Source organism: Protopterus annectens, chromosome 10.part0, assembly GCF_019279795.1.
Source record: "Protopterus annectens isolate FY-2018-M chromosome 10.part0, PAN1.0, whole genome shotgun sequence".
In the NCBI taxonomy this organism is placed as follows: domain Eukaryota; kingdom Metazoa; phylum Chordata; order Ceratodontiformes; family Protopteridae; genus Protopterus; species Protopterus annectens.
In genome coordinates, this window is record NC_056744.1 from 386,779,294 (window position 1) to 386,796,854 (window position 17,561).

Genomic DNA, 17,561 nt, shown 5'->3' on the forward strand with positions numbered 1-17,561 from the left:
CTGCACTCTTAAAATGAGAATATTGTGTTGATGTACAAATTGATACTTTATCAAAAATGTACTGTTCTGAAGAAGACATACAATTAATGAACAATGATATTGACCAGAGGTGAAGTTATTGGGTCTTCTGGGTTTTAAGAATCTCTGTTTTTAATGGTAAAACATTTTTTACAGTTTATCCCATCTTAAGTAAGCTATTGAGCAGATGGCACAGTTCCCTGCGGTGGAGTGTGGGGGAAGTCCCCGCCTCTAAAGGAAACAGTGAATAAATCATTGTAAAGCATCTTGTCACACATACATAGATGTGCAGAGTCTAGTAAGAAATTCAGGTTGGTTTCTCAGAGGAATGATGTCTGCACATTCATAAGCCAGCTCCTCTGGTGCAGATGTGGCAGCCCCGACTGTGGCACAGGTAATGATCAATTTCAACAGAGGGGCTGACACCTGAAGTGCTTCCTATCAGAGGTATGGCTGAGTGGCTTATATTCAGCTCTCCTATCTCATTAACAAGAAGTGCTTTTCAATTTTTTTGTACTTCTTGCTCTCCACTGTCTGTAGACCATTAGCTTTCTCTGGGTGAATTGTCCCATTCTTTCTTCATCATCAGGCAGAGTGTCAACCAGGAAAGGCTAGCATTCACAGAGTCATCAGGGGTAGTTTGAGATTTTCCTTTTTTATCCCTATCTCCCAATGTGCAGGTCTGCCTAAGCAGCTGAAGGGGGCATGCAAAAGGCTGACCACTCTGATCACCCCTCATTTCCATAAAAGATGTTGCCAGCAAGTGGCCCTGCCCCCTTCTTTGAAATATCGGAAGTGGTTTCCCTGTTCACCTCCAGGAAAATCAAACTTCCCCATGCGCTCCCAGTGCACTTGCCCCCTCCTCCCCGAAGAGGTGAGCAGGCCATGCCTTTTCACTTTCACCTAGCTCTTCTAATGCTGGGGCAGATAGTCAAACCCCCATCTCCTGGACTGCTGTAAGGGGCATCCATCTCTGCCATGGAGCCAGGAATGAGGAAATGTTTTTCTTGATGTAAGAACTCCTGTCAGACACCAGAAAGGTTGCCTCAAGTATATAAGTTCTCAGTGGGAGCTGCATGAAAACAGTATATTGTTGGACAACTCCGAAGCATGCAGATGCACAATAAGCCAGACACTGCATGCACAAACATTCTACGGAGTATGAAAAATCCTTGTGCATTACAGATGATGGTGCTTGACTCCTACCTCTCTCTACTCTTGCAATGAATGCTTACGCTGAAACTCTAAACCCTCCCTGCAAAAGAAGCCATACCCTCATGTTGTGATACAGGTGTGCTATACGAGGGTGGACAGGGAGAATAAACATCAGTCATTTATAACTGCTTTGTTCATATGTTTTCATGATCTGAAATTTATGTTTCGAGTACTGCCAACTAACCTTGTTCATGGCTAAAAAGAACATATTAGTTTAGTAGCCTAAGGATTACAGATGTCACAGCACATTCAGACTTTCAGAATCAAACCCACTTACCTCAGCCACTACATACCAGTTATCCTGAAGCTTTCTGACTGGACAAGTACATTTATTTAGTCAGTTTCTTTACTGGGGTAATACACTGATCACAACAGACTATTTGCAGGCAGAGCTCGGGTGAAGAAATTCACAAAGAAATGAAACAGAACATAGTTATAGAGTATTCACAGAAGGTAGACAATCTCATAGGCAACTGATACCATATGTGGACATTATTAAGAGTAGAACAATAATAATAAGTTATGTACCTACCATAACGTTCCATGTTAGTAGTCTTCTCTCGCCTTCTTTCTTGCTGAATGGGTTCAGAGCCGATCCTCGGCTCCGACTCGGCCACTTACTAAAGCTCAAGAGCTAATTTTACCAGCTCGAGGCAACCCTATATCCCATGATGCAAGGCGAAGACTACCCAGATCTCGTTTGGTAGCTAAGGAAATTATGCAATACATTCCTCCAACTGGAGAGGAGGAGGAAGAGGTAATAATAGTAATAATGATAATAATAATCCCCCGAAAAAGATCAACCTAATCTAGTGACACTAGAAAGCTGATTAGCTGGAAAAAATGGATTAAGCCTCTTAAGGGAAGAGGCACAATCTTCTCGGTCTGACCAGGCTAGGGGGATGGTGGGCGGGACGCAAGAAAGAAGGCGAGAGAAGACAACTAACATGGAACGTTATGGTAGGTACATAACTTCTTAATGTTAAGTTGTCAATCTCGCCTTCATTCTTGCTGGATGGGACCGCGTCCCTAGAACCTCTATCCTGGGTGGCTCAATGGAACAGACTCTTGAGATCGGTGGAACCAAAATTCGCTCTGTCTCTGGAGGCCAAGTCTAATTTGTAATGTGAAACAAAGGTATGAGGAGAGGCCCATGTGGCTGCTGCACAAATAGTGTCTATTGGAAGTCTAGCCTGAAAAGCTGTAGATGTAGCTAGAGCTCTGGTAGAATGGGCTTTTGGCTTAGAAATCAACTCTTTACCTCTGAGCTGATAAATGCAAGTAATCACAGAAGACAGCCATCTAGATAGAGTTACCTTGGATACTGGAAGGCCTTTCCTGTTCTCTGCATAGGATAAAAACAGTTGATCAGATTTCCTAAAATGTTTGGTTCTGTCCAGATAATATCTGAGTTGGCGGTGAACATCAAGATAATGTAGTTTTTGTTCTGCTCTATTAGAATAATTTGGGAAAAAAACTGGAAGATCAATGGATTGATTTAAGTTCGTCTGCTATGCCACTTTGGGTAAGAAAGACGGATTAGTCCTTAGAGAAACTCTGTCTTTGTGGAAGATTAAGTAGGAAGGACGAATGCAGAGGGCATGAAGCTCAGATACTCTCCTGGCAGAAGTAATGGCGACTAGAAAGAGTGTCTTCCAAGAAAGAAATTTCAATGAATAGGCAGCCGCAGATTCGAAAGGGTGAAGAATCAAGGATGTTAAAATTAAATTTAGATCCCACTGTGGTGGGGGGTCTCTAATCGGAGGTTTAAGTAAAAAAATACCTCTAAGGAATGCCTTGCAAAGTTTATGTGACATAATGTTGTGGTCCAACAAGCCTATATAAAAATTTGAAATGGCTGCCAGCTGAACTTTTACTGTGGAGGAAGAAGATCCTGAATGAAAAATCTCGGCTAGGAAGTCCAAGACCGAATGAATCGGAGCAGTATAGGGGTCTATATTCCTAGCTTTTGCCCAGAAGGAGAAACGTTGCCATTTACTAGTGTAAATCCTTCTGGTGGAAGATTTAAGGGAAGCTACTATGATATCACGGATGGGATTAGAAATCATAGGAAGCCTGGCTAGGAATGGAACCGGAGCAACCAAGCAGTGAGGTTGAGAGAAGGTATGGATTGGTGCAGCTGCCCCGACTGGTGGGTCAGAAGATCTGGAACCGGGTCCAGATGCCATGGCTGTACCAAAAGATAATGATGTAGGAACGGAAACCATATCTGTCGAGGCCAATAAGGGGCAATGAGAATCAACTTGGCTCTTAAGGCGGATGCTTTCTGAATTACTTGTGGTATCAGAGGAAAGGGAGGAAAGGCATAAAGAAGTCCCCAGGGCCAATCTTGGGTTGGAGTATCTCTGGGGGGATGGCCTGGAGGGGGGAAGAGAAAGAAGAAGTCGGGGCATTTGCTGTTTTGAGGTGTAGCTAAAAGGTCGCAGCAAGGAAAGCCCCACTTCTGAAAAATCTCTTCCATCACAGATTGTTTGAGAGACCACTCGTGAGGCATGAGAATAGCTCTGCTCAACCTGTCCGCTATGATGTTGGATTTCCCGGGGATATGCATTGCTATCAGAAACTGCTGAGAAGAGATTGCCCACTGCCAAAGTCTGTGAGCCTCTCGACACAGTGGATAGGACTTGGTTCCGCCCTGCTTGTTGATATACCACACTACGGACATACTGTCCGTTTGGACTGCAATAGTTCCCAGGGGAAGAGAGTCATTGAGGGCTTGCAACATTAAAAGCACTGCTCTCATCTCCAGGACATTTATGTGCAGGTGGCATTCGAAAGGTTGCCAAGTGCCATGGACCATCCTGCCCTGATAATGCCCCCCCCACCCGATCAGGGAGGCGTCCGATGTAACCGTGGCGACTGGGGCGGGAGGAACAAAGGGTCTGCCCTGATGGACTTGAGGGGACGATATCCACCAGGTCAGATGCCTTTTGCAAATTGGAGTTATTATGATCCTGTGACGCATGGGAAGTTGTTGAAAGGACCATTGGGCGAACAGCATCCATTGTACAAGGCATGTAAGCGGGCAAGGGAAGAAGTGTTATGGCGGCGCCATAAGACCCAATACTTTCAGAGCAAATCTGGCCTGAATTTTGTTGCTGAGAAGAATCACATGGACGTAATTTTGAATGTCCAAGATCCTTTGGTCTGTTAACTTTCCTGAAAGTTGTACGGTGTCCAATTTGGCGCCTATAAAAGTAATAGATTGACAAGGCGACAAGGCAGATTTTTCGAAATTTATAGAAATCCCTAGCCCTCTGCAAATGTGAATGGTGTAATCTCTGGCTTGGAGAAGTTGATGCCTGGTGGTGGCAGTGAGGAGCCAGTCGTCTAGATATGGAAACACCTGGAATCCTTGGCGTCTCAGGTGAGCCGTAACCGCTGCCATACATTTGGTGAACACTCTGGGGGCTGTAGTGAGTCCAAATGGCAGGGCTCTGAATTGGAAGTGACTGGTCCCCAGCCGAAAGTGGAGAAACCTTATGGCGCGCCTGTGAATTTTTATGTGATAGTACGCATCCTGAAGATCTACCGAACACATCCAATTGTCCTTGCCCAGAAAGGGTAGAATGGACTGAAGCGTGACCATCCGGAATCTTGTTTTCTTTACAAACTTGTTTAGTTTGCTGAGATCTAATATTGGTCTCCAGTCCCCTGTCTTTTTTGGTACTAAAAAGAACCTTGAGTAGATACCGGATCCTATTTGGTCTGCTGGGACTGGCTGGATGGCTCTTTTTGCTAGCAGTTTTGAAACCTCTGGTACTGCTAGTTCCCTTAGACCGGGTGGAACATCTGGAAGGGTTCCCTTTTGCTGAACTGGGGTTTGAAGAAAGGGAATTTTGTAACCCTCGGATATGATCGACTGTACCCATTTGTCTTGAGAAAGGGAAAGCCAGGCTTTTGGGTACAGCGATAATCTTCCCCCGACTGCCTCCGAAGGTGGACAATCGGGCAACATCTCAGGGATGCTGGAAGGGTTTGTCAGAGAGAGGCTCCCTGCTACCCTGATTCTGCGGACCCCCTCTGCCTCTAGGGTGGCATCTGTTGTTGTTACCCCCTCTGCCTCTGGGGGTAAACTGACCTTGTGCGTCAGGTGTGACTCCTTGAGATTTGCGGAACCAAATTTTCCCTCCCTTCTGACCTTTTGGGTAAGGTCTTGAAGGGGTGGAGAAACGGACTCCTACGGCAGAAAGAGTCTTGCCATCTTGTTCACATCTAGTCAAGGTGTCTTTCACTTGAGGTCTGAACAAAGTCGAGCCATCAAAGGGAGAGTTTGTGAAGGATGCCTTGAAGTTATGCAAAATTACAAAGCCGCATCCAGGATTGACGCCTTAAAGCCACTCCTGTGCCTGCGGCCCTACTCGCTCCATCGGCTGCATATGAAATGAGCCGCATGGAGGAGTTAACAATGGAGTTTAGGATTCCTAGCTGTGAGTTAATTTTATCCTGGGACCCAGCAGCTGACGGATCCTGTAAAACTTCTCCCAACTCTTTAAGAACATCTCTTTGAAGGCAAGTGAAGTGACACAAGTAGTTCAGCGATCGCATGGCAAAGGTCGCTAAAGAAAAAATCCGCTTGCCGTACCTATCCATAGTCCTAGAATCCTTGTTAGGAGGATGAACAGGTACTGAAGGATCAGCTAGCTCCTTCTTGGTGGCTGCAGCCACCACCATGGCATCAACCGGGACACCTTTTGTCAAATATTGCCTATCAGGTGGGGCCGTAATGAATTTAGAAGGCCTCCGAGGAATGGGTTCCACCGAATCCAGGGCCATCCACACCTTCCGAGCCACCACGTCCATAAGAGGGTCGAAAGGCGGAGACACCCAGGAGGTGGAGGGTCGAGACCCGAATGCCTCCAGGTATACTGACTCTTCCTCGGAAGGATTAAGGGAAGGCCAGTTCCCCCTCTGCTTAAGGAGTTCAAGGATGTCTGAGAAAGAGACATCCTCAGAGGGGGACCTTGGGGATCCCTCCGACTCATCCAAGTCAGTATCGGATGTAATAGACTCGGGGGAGTCTAGATGTTTCCTCTTACATGTCCTCTTATGCGGAGGTTCACCTGACGGGTCAGGAGAAGCCTCGGAAGAGGAAGATATTCCCAATGGGGAAACCTGAGGCATTGGATCTCTGGGTCCGGGAGCAAGAGAGTGGGAAGAGACGTCAGCAGGCACTGTAGTGGGAGGAGCTGATGGAACTGACCATTGACTACGCCCAGGGGCTAGTACACTCCTCATCACCTCGAAGGCTCCCCCATCAGAGAGGCCAGAAGGCTCCCGCTCTGAAGAGATAGGAACTCCAGGTCGCACCGACTCACCAATGCCGAAGCTCCGAGAGGGAGAACGGGGTCGGACAAGGGTCCGATGCCACTCGCCCCCTCGGAGCCGACGAGAGAGACCAGATGCCCGGATCCCTCCAATGAAGGCCTCAAGGAGGAAATTGGAGCAGAGGACAATGAAGCCGAAGGGGGGGGGGGGTATCGGCTCCGAAGTCACAACAGTCACGGCTCTGAGGAGCTCCGGCTCCGAGCTCTGTAAGAGAGTCGAAGGAGGAATGTTAGGTGGATGTGTGATAGCTACCGTCTGTTGAGACGGGCTATGGAGCATTTGGGCCAATGCCTGAGACTTTAATAGTCTACTCACCACTCTCTCAAGGTCGTGATCGGACAGCCTGGACAACCGAGAAGAACGGCTCCAATGGCTCCGCTCCGAGAGCAGGGGTGATCTCGGAGCCGAACGTATAGACTCCAATGAAGGGGATCGTGATCTCTTTTTTGAGATAGGTGGAGCCAAAGGAGCCGAGGATACGTCGGTTCCAGCCGGAGCCGACACTGAGTGCCCAGATTTAGCAGCATCGGCGCCGGATGGAGCCGATACTGTAACTTGTAACATAGAAGGATCGACTCCGGCCGGAGCCGATCTCGACACTGAAGGAGAACCAGTAGCCGATGGCTTAGGACTTGAAGCCAAAGGCTTAACTGGTTTCGAGGGCTTCCCTGGAGCCGACCTAGTCGGGGAGCTCTCAGGCTTTAATAAGCCCCTCAATATTAATTTATTTCTGCACTCCTGCAGGACTCTTGGGCTGAAGGCATGACAAATAGCACAAGAGTCCTGCAGGTGCAGAGGTCCCAGGCAGTAAACACAAGAAGTGTGACCGTCTGTCAGAGACATCTTCTGACAACACGAGTCACACTTCTTGAAGCCTGAGACCTTTGTGTCCTTCGACATAGCTGTTTCGAGGAAACACTAAGTAACAAAAAGAAAAACACAGACACACACACAATAAACACCCAATCCAATAATAAAAAATTTAAACAGGGATACAAACACACTCAAACACCACACAGAATCCCTGACAGAAAAAATTAGGAAAGGGGGAGGCTTAAGGCCTAAATTAGGGGAAGGGATAAATAACAAGAAAAATAGGGAACACTAACGGGAATAGGGTTAAATTAATCGTTAAAAGTTTACACAACAACAAATGTGACTAAAACTAAAGGGATGAGACTAAAAGTCTGAGTTTGAAGAAACTTACCTGGAGCTGGTAAAAAAAGCACCTACATAGCGGCACAAGCGAGATCTGGGTAGTCTTCGCCTTGCATCATGGGATATAGGGTTGCCTCAAGCTGGTAAAATTAGCTCTCGAGCTTTAGTAAGTGGCCGAGTCCCATCCAGCAAGAATGAAGGCGAGATTGACAACTTAACATCATGAGTTAATTTTAGTAGTAAATACAAGAGGGAAGCAATAGTTTGGTCAAAGCAGAAGTGATAAAGTTGAGGAGGTGGTTAGGCTATGTGTCCAGTGGGAAAGCACTTGCACTCAGATTTTTGATGGAGGTGTCTTTTGAGTTGAGCTCTGAACATGGGGAAAGAGGAGACTTTTTTAGGTGAAGGTGTGTGTGTGTGTGTGTGTGTGTGGGGGGGGGGGTACTGCCAGAGTTTAGGTGCAGGAATGGAGAAGGAATGGTCAGCACAGTGCGGTTTGGGGTGTCTGAAATGAGGGAAGTAATTCATTAACACCTATGCGGTATGGAATGTCACACTTCTAGCAGCCTTGACACATCTTCCATTTCAGAGCATTTTCTGAAAAATAAGCTTAAAAAGCATAAGATAACCAAATGTAAATATTTTGTGAGCAAGAAAGGCTATTAAAATTGTACAAAACGGCAATGTTGTCAGTAAGAAGTATTCTTTACAGTGATAAAAGTCAGTGCATTCATAGACTTTTCCATAAAACTGTAATATATTCTAATGCACACAAATCCCAAATTATATTTTTTCTAAACTTTCACAAATTTTCTTATCTTGAAAACTATACAATCTAGACGAATATTGTTAAAACATTTTTGTTAAGCATACATAAACTTTCATATGACAATAAGACATTCCTCTATAAGTGAATGTTTATTGATATATTTACATAAATGTGAAAACATATGTTGTATTGTGTAATTGGCGATACAAATAATACTGAATATCTCTCAAGATGTGCAATTCACAGTGCGAATATTAAGGTGTTACCTAATGTCATGGAACTAAGATGTTTCCTTTTTGAAGTATTAAATAGATGTGGAAATATTACTTTTCATAACTACTAACAAATAACTAACAATATTTCCAGTACAATGTGATGTAAACCAGCATTTTCAGTGAATTATCCTGTCTCCAACATTAGTGTTTCACACCATACATATCAATAAAACATAGGTCTCTCAGTTATGAAAATATGAACATAAATATGAAAACGTGAATAATAACTGACAAAGATTAATTTCTCCACAGTAGGACATTCTAGACTAACAATCTCATTGTCATTTTGTTATTACTCCTTGCTCTTTCTAACACTGCCTATTATTAACTGGCAACTCACTTAGTTAAAGAAACCAGACCACAAAAAGTTCTGAATGCCATATGTGCGTATGGGCGTGAACTGGAAGAATATGAAAAATTAGTTTTAGGCTTGAGTGAGTGAATTGGGAGAGGATGCAAACGTCGTAGGGGGTGGTTTTATTATGGCATTTAGCTGCAATAGGTGAAAAGGCACCTGGTTGAAGCAGTTTGAAAAGAAGAGAACCTAGTAGTAGTTCAACTCTGTAGGAGTCTGGCAGCCATTTGGCCTTGGAGAGGGTGATGTAGTGGTATTCCTGAGGGCGCAGCTGGAAATGGATCAGCAGATTTTGTTTTCAATGGACTGCACAGTGGATGAGTTTTTTTATGAAAAGACAACAGAAGAAAAAAAAACACTGGCTTCCTTACAACACTTTCCTTGTCTTTCTTCCTGTGCAGAACAAAATGTAAAACACACTGTTACAGTGACTTTAAATGTAAAACACAACGAAGGATGATTTAGGGAGGAAAAGAGAATTATTATTACTATTTAGTATATTTATTTAGTAATATGTTCTCCTCTCACCCCTGTGACTATCCAGACCACTGTCCTTTACTTGACCTACTCATTCATCTCCTCTCCTTATCAGTGTCCATAGATAGCCAGGAGAACCAGGATAAGAGTCAGGGAGTATGACTGTAATTTAGAAGAACTAAAGTTCTTTTTCCTTGCTTAAAGAGCTTAACCCCTCTCCTGCTGGCTGAAGTGCACACTTACTGAACTAAAGACCTGCTATACCTCCCACAGGATGCACAAATACTGCCACACATGCAAAATGGAGCCTAGTGCATGTCTGTGATCCATCATCTGCATGCTGTACATTCAATAAGCACCTGCACTGCAGAACACTGGTCTGCCCTCACACACACACACACACACACACACACACACACACACACACACACACACACACACACACACACACACACACACACCAAGCATGGGGGGACACTGCCTGCTCACCCCCTGCCTTCCCGGCTGGCTGCCCCAGTGCCTAGGTGATTAATCAGTTCAAGACAACCTGAGTTACAGCCTGGGCTTTATCCTTATGAGCAATTGAGCTGAAAGGTAGAAATAAGTTTTATTAGAGAAAGAGTGTTCAGGACATCCCAGACATTAGAATGTACAGTATAAGAATGACAGTGTCTTAAGCTCATGCACAAAGGCATGAATATGTTCCAAATACTGGCATCTCTGCCATGAGTATTTGAAAAATTCTGTCACTTGTGCCACGGATTTATACAAACTCCTGGTATCATGCTAAGAGTGTGCCCCAATCTTGCAGCAGTGCCATGAATGTTTTCCAAAGCATGACATTTATGCCTTGCGTACATCACAGCTCCTGGCACCAGTGCCATGAGGGTATTTTGAATGGTGTCATAAGTGTACCCCTAAACCTTGGCATATGTGTAAAGAGAGTACTTTACTTGTTACTGTATACCATGCTGTAACCAAGGCAGTCTACTAAATAATTATTATTATTTTAATTTTTTGTACGTTACTTACTAGGAATAATACAACACCTAAATGGATCAAAATATAGTCTATAATTAATAATGTTGGAAGAAAAACTTTCTTGGTCAACCTGTCACAGGTAAAATAGAATCTTCCAAACAGGCATCTGAAAGTGAGCCAGGGTTTATAATGCCCCTCTTGCCAGCAGCGTCTTTACTCAGAGTATCTGACAGAAGATGCCAAGTGGGGTACTATTAGAGTGTGGCTACACATTTTAAGAAGTTCTACAAATCAGTTCACAAATGTCACAGATTATTACAGCAATACAGCAAGCTACATTAACATCTTTGCATTTCTAAGTACTGTAGCATACACATTTCATGATATTTAATATTGCATTGAGTTACATAGCTTTTCTGTGCAATTATCTTCCTTCTAGATTCTGTTCTGGACAAATATACTGTGAGATCATACAACATTGGGAGTAAGGAGAAACTTCTTTCCTTTCACAGTTTCATGATCCTACTCTATTCAATAGACAATGTATAATGAAATGTTGGAATTTAAAAAAAAGGTTCCAATTTCATCTAAACAGTGATCAATAAAGAGCAGGAATGCCTTGCAGGCTGTTGTATGACAAAAGTGTGGCTGTCAATAACTGTAAAGCTCACCAGTGAGGTACAGCCTTCAAGATCAACCTGGAGGCATATGGAAAGTTAAGTAGTAAGTCTCATAATGTGCAGGTATAAATGTTTGAGTCTCACCATATACAGTAAAAGTTGCAGGATTCAAACCTAGATCTGCATCATATTCCAAGCCTATCACTATGGTCAGTAATTTGTTTTTGCAGCAACTGGTGGATACAAATGACAGTATAACTGCTTGGACTGACAGCTAGGAAAACAAAGCTGTACATAAACACAAGATGAATGCTTTATTGTGCGACCTTAACTGTTATACGGAGAGCTCTCAGACATGCAGTAGACATTAAGTTCCTGCTTACCTTTCACAACTTCACTTAAAACCATCTGCCGTAAGAGATCTTCATAGACATTTTCAACCTGAATGACACGAGTGTAGTCAGCAAAAATGTACTGCTCAAAATTCTGAAGTTCCTGGGGTAGGAATGAATCAAGAAGAAAACTGAATAAAATGGTCAAAGTACACAGTTTGCTATACTGAGCTTTATGTTACTTCAAAAGACATTTTATTAACTATATGAATTCCCTCTCCTCATCCATCTGCTTTAGACGACTACTAAGATACAGATGCTTTTGTACAGAATGAGTAGGAAATACAGTGTTAGCTGTTCATATTTTATGCAAGGAGGAGAAAAAAATACCACAAATATCTGCAGGAAAATGCCTTCAGGCATTGTTGTATTCTGAGAAATGAATCAGTCTGTTTTACATGCAGCTTTGCTTGTGTGCCATTAAAAAGAATAATTTCTACCTCATTAAATTAATTTCCTAGTCTCTTTTTGTTATTCAACCTCTCTGAATACTTTAGTGTTGCATGAAGAAAAGGAAACAACAGCATTATTGGGACAGCCTGAGGCAGAACAAAAAAACAGACTTCTAATGAGACTGCAGACAGCAAAACTAAAAGTTTAACCAGTTAGTTTAACAAGACTGACAGCTCCACTTCCATATGGTTATCTCTTCATATGCAAATTAACATTTTCCATATCTGAACAGGTTTACGGTAAATTACTGATGTGCACTCACTATTTCATCTGCTTCTAGTAACTATACTCGTTCTAGATAATTACATATTTGTATTACTTTTAAGAAACTCAATGAAAGATTCTTCTTGTCAGCTCATAGCATGCTGTGGATCAGTCAGTCAAAATTCAGATGACCAGCACTCCTTTTTAATACAATAAAAATCCTTGGATGTGATTTGTGTGTTATGTAATGTGAGGATTTAATCATTTGTCTAGTAACTAGTCAACCTATCAAATAATGCTGGGACAGATTCAAAAATAAAGTGGGATGTCTAAACATGGGCTAAACAATTGGCTAGGCTTATAAGGGCCTCAGGGCCAATAGCCTAGTCACCTCCTATGATCCTATGATTAAAGAAGCCTAATCATTGGATGTAAGCTTTACCTCACTCTAAATGTCTAACGATCCCCATAGGTTCACAGGTTGATAGTTAAGTACTAGGCTAGCTGCCGTTGTGGGCCACTTTAAGCCTAGCCAGTTTCCCTTTTTGTGCTTGAAATAATCTATCCCTCTTCGTTACAAATTGGCCTTATCCATCACATGGTCAATAATTATATATTAACCATAATGAGAATAACTGAGATCATACCATAGATAATCTGAGGGGATCCATGCATGGGATAAAGCATTTAGGAGCTGTGTCCATTAGTAGTACAGGGGCAGTCTTGGGGTAAATTTCCTGTTTCCCACCTGTAGATCTAAGTTGTGCTTGAAGAGGGACAGGGATAAACTTTGTTTTATGTGGATAAAAGGGTCTGTTCCACTGCAGCAGTATACCCTGGGAGATATACCTGAACCTCCAAACCATTCTGTTGATGTTGCTAAAGAGGTTTAGATCACTAGACCGAGTAATTATGATTCCATTTGACTTACTAATCAGTAATGGGTCTGCATGATGAATGAGGCTAGATGAAGAAGGCACAACAGTCAGTAATGCACAGCATAACTGTAGTCCAAATTTTGCTGCCACTGCCCTAAAGCATTCCACACCACTGAAGCTACCTAATTTGATTCAGAGACATTCTGTGCAAACAAAGTGCATTATACATGAAAGGCAAAATTTTACGGACAGCACAGATTTGAAGTGACCACCTAAACAAGCTCTCTACAACAGTGAATAGGCATTGCAGTTGGGAGTAATGGAGTGTGATGATGAGAAACCTGAAAACAAAGAAATGTATGTATGGCAAGTGGAAGACATGGAGAGAACTCCTTGTGCAACTTTAAGTACATACACCATGCATACACAAACAGATATATACACACATGCACACACATATATAACTCTACATCAAATGGATGAAATAGCGACATCAACGTTGATATGAAAATATCAAAGTGGAACACTGACACTGCGCATGCTCTGAGGATTAACATTGGAACAGGCAAAACCAAAAGTAAGTGTTTTTGTAGGCGGCAAGCCCTCTGCACCCCCATATCCCCTGCTAATTATATATACTTACTCCTGGATCACACAATCCCCAGGGAGAGGGCATTTTCCCCTACCTGCAGATTGTCCCTCTCGGACATGTCAGCCATCTGTTTCTGTCCAATAAATGGAGTTAACTACACACAGACTATCTTAAACCTTTATGTGTACATTCAGTCTTTAAAAAACATTGGTATGTCCTTAAGTGGCTATCTGCTTATATCCCACAGGCCTTCGTTACAGGAGGTTTAAGGTAATGCAGTGAAGATTCTAGCTTGACTGAGTCTTTCCTTGCAGTTTTTACTGAATAGTTTGTGTTACCATTTTGCCTTTTGGTTTGGATGTTATTTGAAATATTTTGCTGGCAACTTAATGACTATGGACATCAAGCTTGATTTTAAGTTCTGTAATTCTAAAGTATAGCCAAATAATATACTAAGCCCTACTGGTAAGGTAAAAAAAATGGCTGAAGCATGCATGTCTACTGTTAGTCAGCTTTGGCTTTATTGGCCTGAATGTACCAATAAAGACTTAAAAAGTAAAAAGTCATGAGCATTCAGAAATAATATAGCTGAAACAATGGTATGTCTTTAAGCGGGCAAGCAGACATTTGCACATATCCTAAGGGCCTCCACTTCAGGAGGTTTAAAGTATTACACAGTGAAGACTCTAGCTTGGCTGGGTCTTTCTTGCAGTGTTCACTAAATGTTTTGTCTGTATGACCTTTTTACCCTTTAATTTGTACCTTATATGTATTGGAGACTGAAACATAGCCCTTTTATTTTAAGAGGGGAATATTATCTCATAATAAGTACCTGCTCCTTCCGCTCACAATCCAAGTGCCTTATAGTAGGAAAAAGTTAAGTTATATACTCATCATAACTACGCATTTGTGTTGTCCATTTTCATTCTTCCTCAACATACGGGTCTAGGATCTGACCTGCGGATCCAACTTGGCAAATCTCTCCAGATTCTTGGATCTGACTCTGGAGCTCCTCCCTTTACCCATATTGCCCGTAAACTTGCAAGTTTACCTCAGATCGAGTTTGCTGCTGCTAAACATGCCAGAAGGCATAAATACTTATAATAATAATTAGAATAAGAAACAGGATAGAGACAGAGTAGGGGCTCAGACTGGAAACTATGGATGTTAAGTTGTCCATCTCGCCTTCGTTCTTGCTGTTTGGGTTCAGAGCCGATCCTTGGCTCTGACTCGGCCATCTTCTATAGCTTGAGAGCTGTTTACTGGCTCGAGGCTACCCCTTATCCCAGAATGCCCAGCATCAGCTACCCAGATCTTGTTTGTCGCTTCAGCTGCGAGGTTGCTTCGTTACTGGCTCAGGCTTAGTATAGATTTTTCTATTATTATATTTGTTGTTTATTCTTAAAAAAATAGTCAAGTTTTTTTTTTTGTCAAGCTTTTGTCTATAGATTACTTTATCCCTTATTGTTTCTTGTGTGCTGTAGCTTTGTTGGCCATCGCTCCATAACTCGCAAGCCTTCTGTTTCCCCTGAACTTGTTTAAATTAGAGAGTTCTCCCCCCTTACGACAGCCATTTAAATTAGAGGCTCTCCTTTCTTTTCCTTAACTGTAAAAAAAAAAAAAAAAAAAAAGACTATTCGTTTCGTAGTTGTAGTATAGCTTTTTTCTTATTGTTGTTGTGGTTGTTGTTATTAAAAATGTCTAAAGATGCCAAGGTATTTGGCTTAAAAAAGTGTGACTCATGCTGTCAGAAAATGTCTCGGACAGATGGGCACACTAGTTGTGTATATTGTTTGGGTGCTGTTCACCTGCAGGACTCCTGTTCTATATGTCACGCTTTTAGTCCAAGGGTCCTGCAGGAGCGCAAAAACAAATGAATCCTTCAGGGATTATTAAAGCCTCAGGATTCTCCGGCTAAAAGTACTCAGCCAGCGAAATCCCCTAAGTCTGTCAAGCCGTTAGCTCCATCTTCGGAGCTGACTCCTTTACTTGACCATCCAAGTATGTCGGTGCTGGCTGGCACCAACAAGGCAACTCCTCCGTCGGTTCCATCTGCTACTTCAGAGCCATCTTGGAGCCATAAGAGACTGAGGTCTCCATCCTTGGAGTCCATCCACTTGGCACCTCAGTCACCCTTGTTACAGAGTGAACGTAGCCATCATTCTTCCCACTCCTCTCGATCCTCTAGATTATCGGATCATGATGTGGGGAGAGTAGTAAGTATGTTGCTCAAGTCACATGCACTGGCAAAAATTCTGTCCAGCCCACCTCAACAGGTATTGGCTCCAACCGCCTCTATTTCTGTTCCTCCTCCAACTACATTTAGCTCGGAGCCGGAGACCATGGATCCGCAGGTAGTAGAACTGCCGGTACCGATCATCATCTCTCCTTCGGTTCCGACTTCGGCTCCGATTACCTCGATTATATCTTCTATTGAGGGATCTGGGCACTGAGGCTCTCTCATCGGTTCTGAGGGGGGGAGTGGCATCAGACTCTTGTCCAACCCCATTCTCCCCCTCGGAGCTTCGGCGCAGGTAAGCTCGGCTCCAACATCAGCCTCGGAGCCATCACCCTAGTCGCGGAGAAGGACTCCTGTTTCTTCAGAGCCGGAGCTTTCTCTGCCCAGAGGTCGGGACGCCTTTGAGGTCATGCGGAGTGTGCTGTCCCCCAAAACAGCTCTACTGCCAGCTCCATTGGTTCCTCCCCCCGTGGTGTCTGTTCCAACCGCTACTCCTCCTCCAGACCCCAAGCGTAGGGAAACTATGCCCCAGGACACCCCAATGGGTGATCCCTCTTCTTCCGAAGGCTCTCCTGATCACTTGGAAGAGCCTCCCCGGAAGAAGAAGTGCAAGAGGAAGCACATAGACTCCCCTGAGTCTGTCACTTCAGATACAGACATGGATGAATCGGAAGGGTCCCCAAGGTCCCCCTCTGAAGATGTTTCCTTTTCGGACATCCTTGAAATGCTTAGACAGAGGAGGGACTGGACTTCCCTAGCCCCTACCGAGGATGAGTCTGTATACCTGGACACGTTTGGTTCCCGACCTTCCACATCCTGGGTATCTCCTCCTTTCGATCCACTCATGTCTGTAGTGACTTGAAAGGCTTGGTCAGCTCCAGATTCTGTGGAACCTACTCCGAGGAGACCAAACAAATTTATTGCAGCCCCCCAAGACAAACAATTCCTCTCCAAAGGTGTGCCCGTTGATGCCATGGTGGTAGCAGCAGCCACCAAGAAAGAGTTAGTAGAAACGTCTTCATCTGTTCATCCTCCAAACAAAGAGTCTCGGACAATGGACAGATATGGAAAGCGAATGTTTGATTCAGCGACCTTCTCAATGAGGTCCCTGAACTATCTATGCCATTTTACACATCTTCAAAGGGATCTCCTGAAAGAGCTTGGAGATACCCTTCAAGATCCTACAGCTGAGGGAGCACGAGCCAAAGTGCCTTCTCAGCTTGTGACTCTTAATTCCATAGTCAACTCCTCCATGAGGCTGATTTCCTATGCAGCCGATGGAGAGAGCAGAGCTGCAGGGGCAGGTGTGGCTCTCAGGAGACATGCTTGGATGTGGCTGTGTCAGTTTGCGGAACCCTTTCGAGCATCCTTCACCAATACTCCATTGACGGCTCCTTTCTCTTTGGGTCTTAGGTGAAAGACACGTTGACCAGGTGTGAGCAGGAAGGCAAGACTCTCTCTGCCATGGGAGTCTGTTTTTCCACTCCTTCCAGACCTTATCCCAAAGATCAGAAGAGCAGAAAGATGTGGTTCCGAAAATCTCAGGGACCCTTGCCTGACACGCGTGGTGATTTTTCCCACAGGGG

At 43.7% G+C, this 17,561-nt stretch overlaps 1 protein-coding gene across 1 annotated transcript in view; it reads right to left on the reverse strand.

Annotated features, from left to right (window-relative positions):
• NIBAN1 (niban apoptosis regulator 1) overlaps positions 1-17,561 on the reverse strand; it is a 2,689,070-nt gene that overhangs the window by 108,902 nt on the left and 2,562,607 nt on the right. Inside the window, exon 13 of the mRNA XM_044085307.1 lies at positions 11,601-11,712. Within this exon, the coding sequence (XP_043941242.1) occupies positions 11,601-11,712 (112 nt within the window). The remainder of the gene's footprint in view (positions 1-11,600; positions 11,713-17,561) is intronic.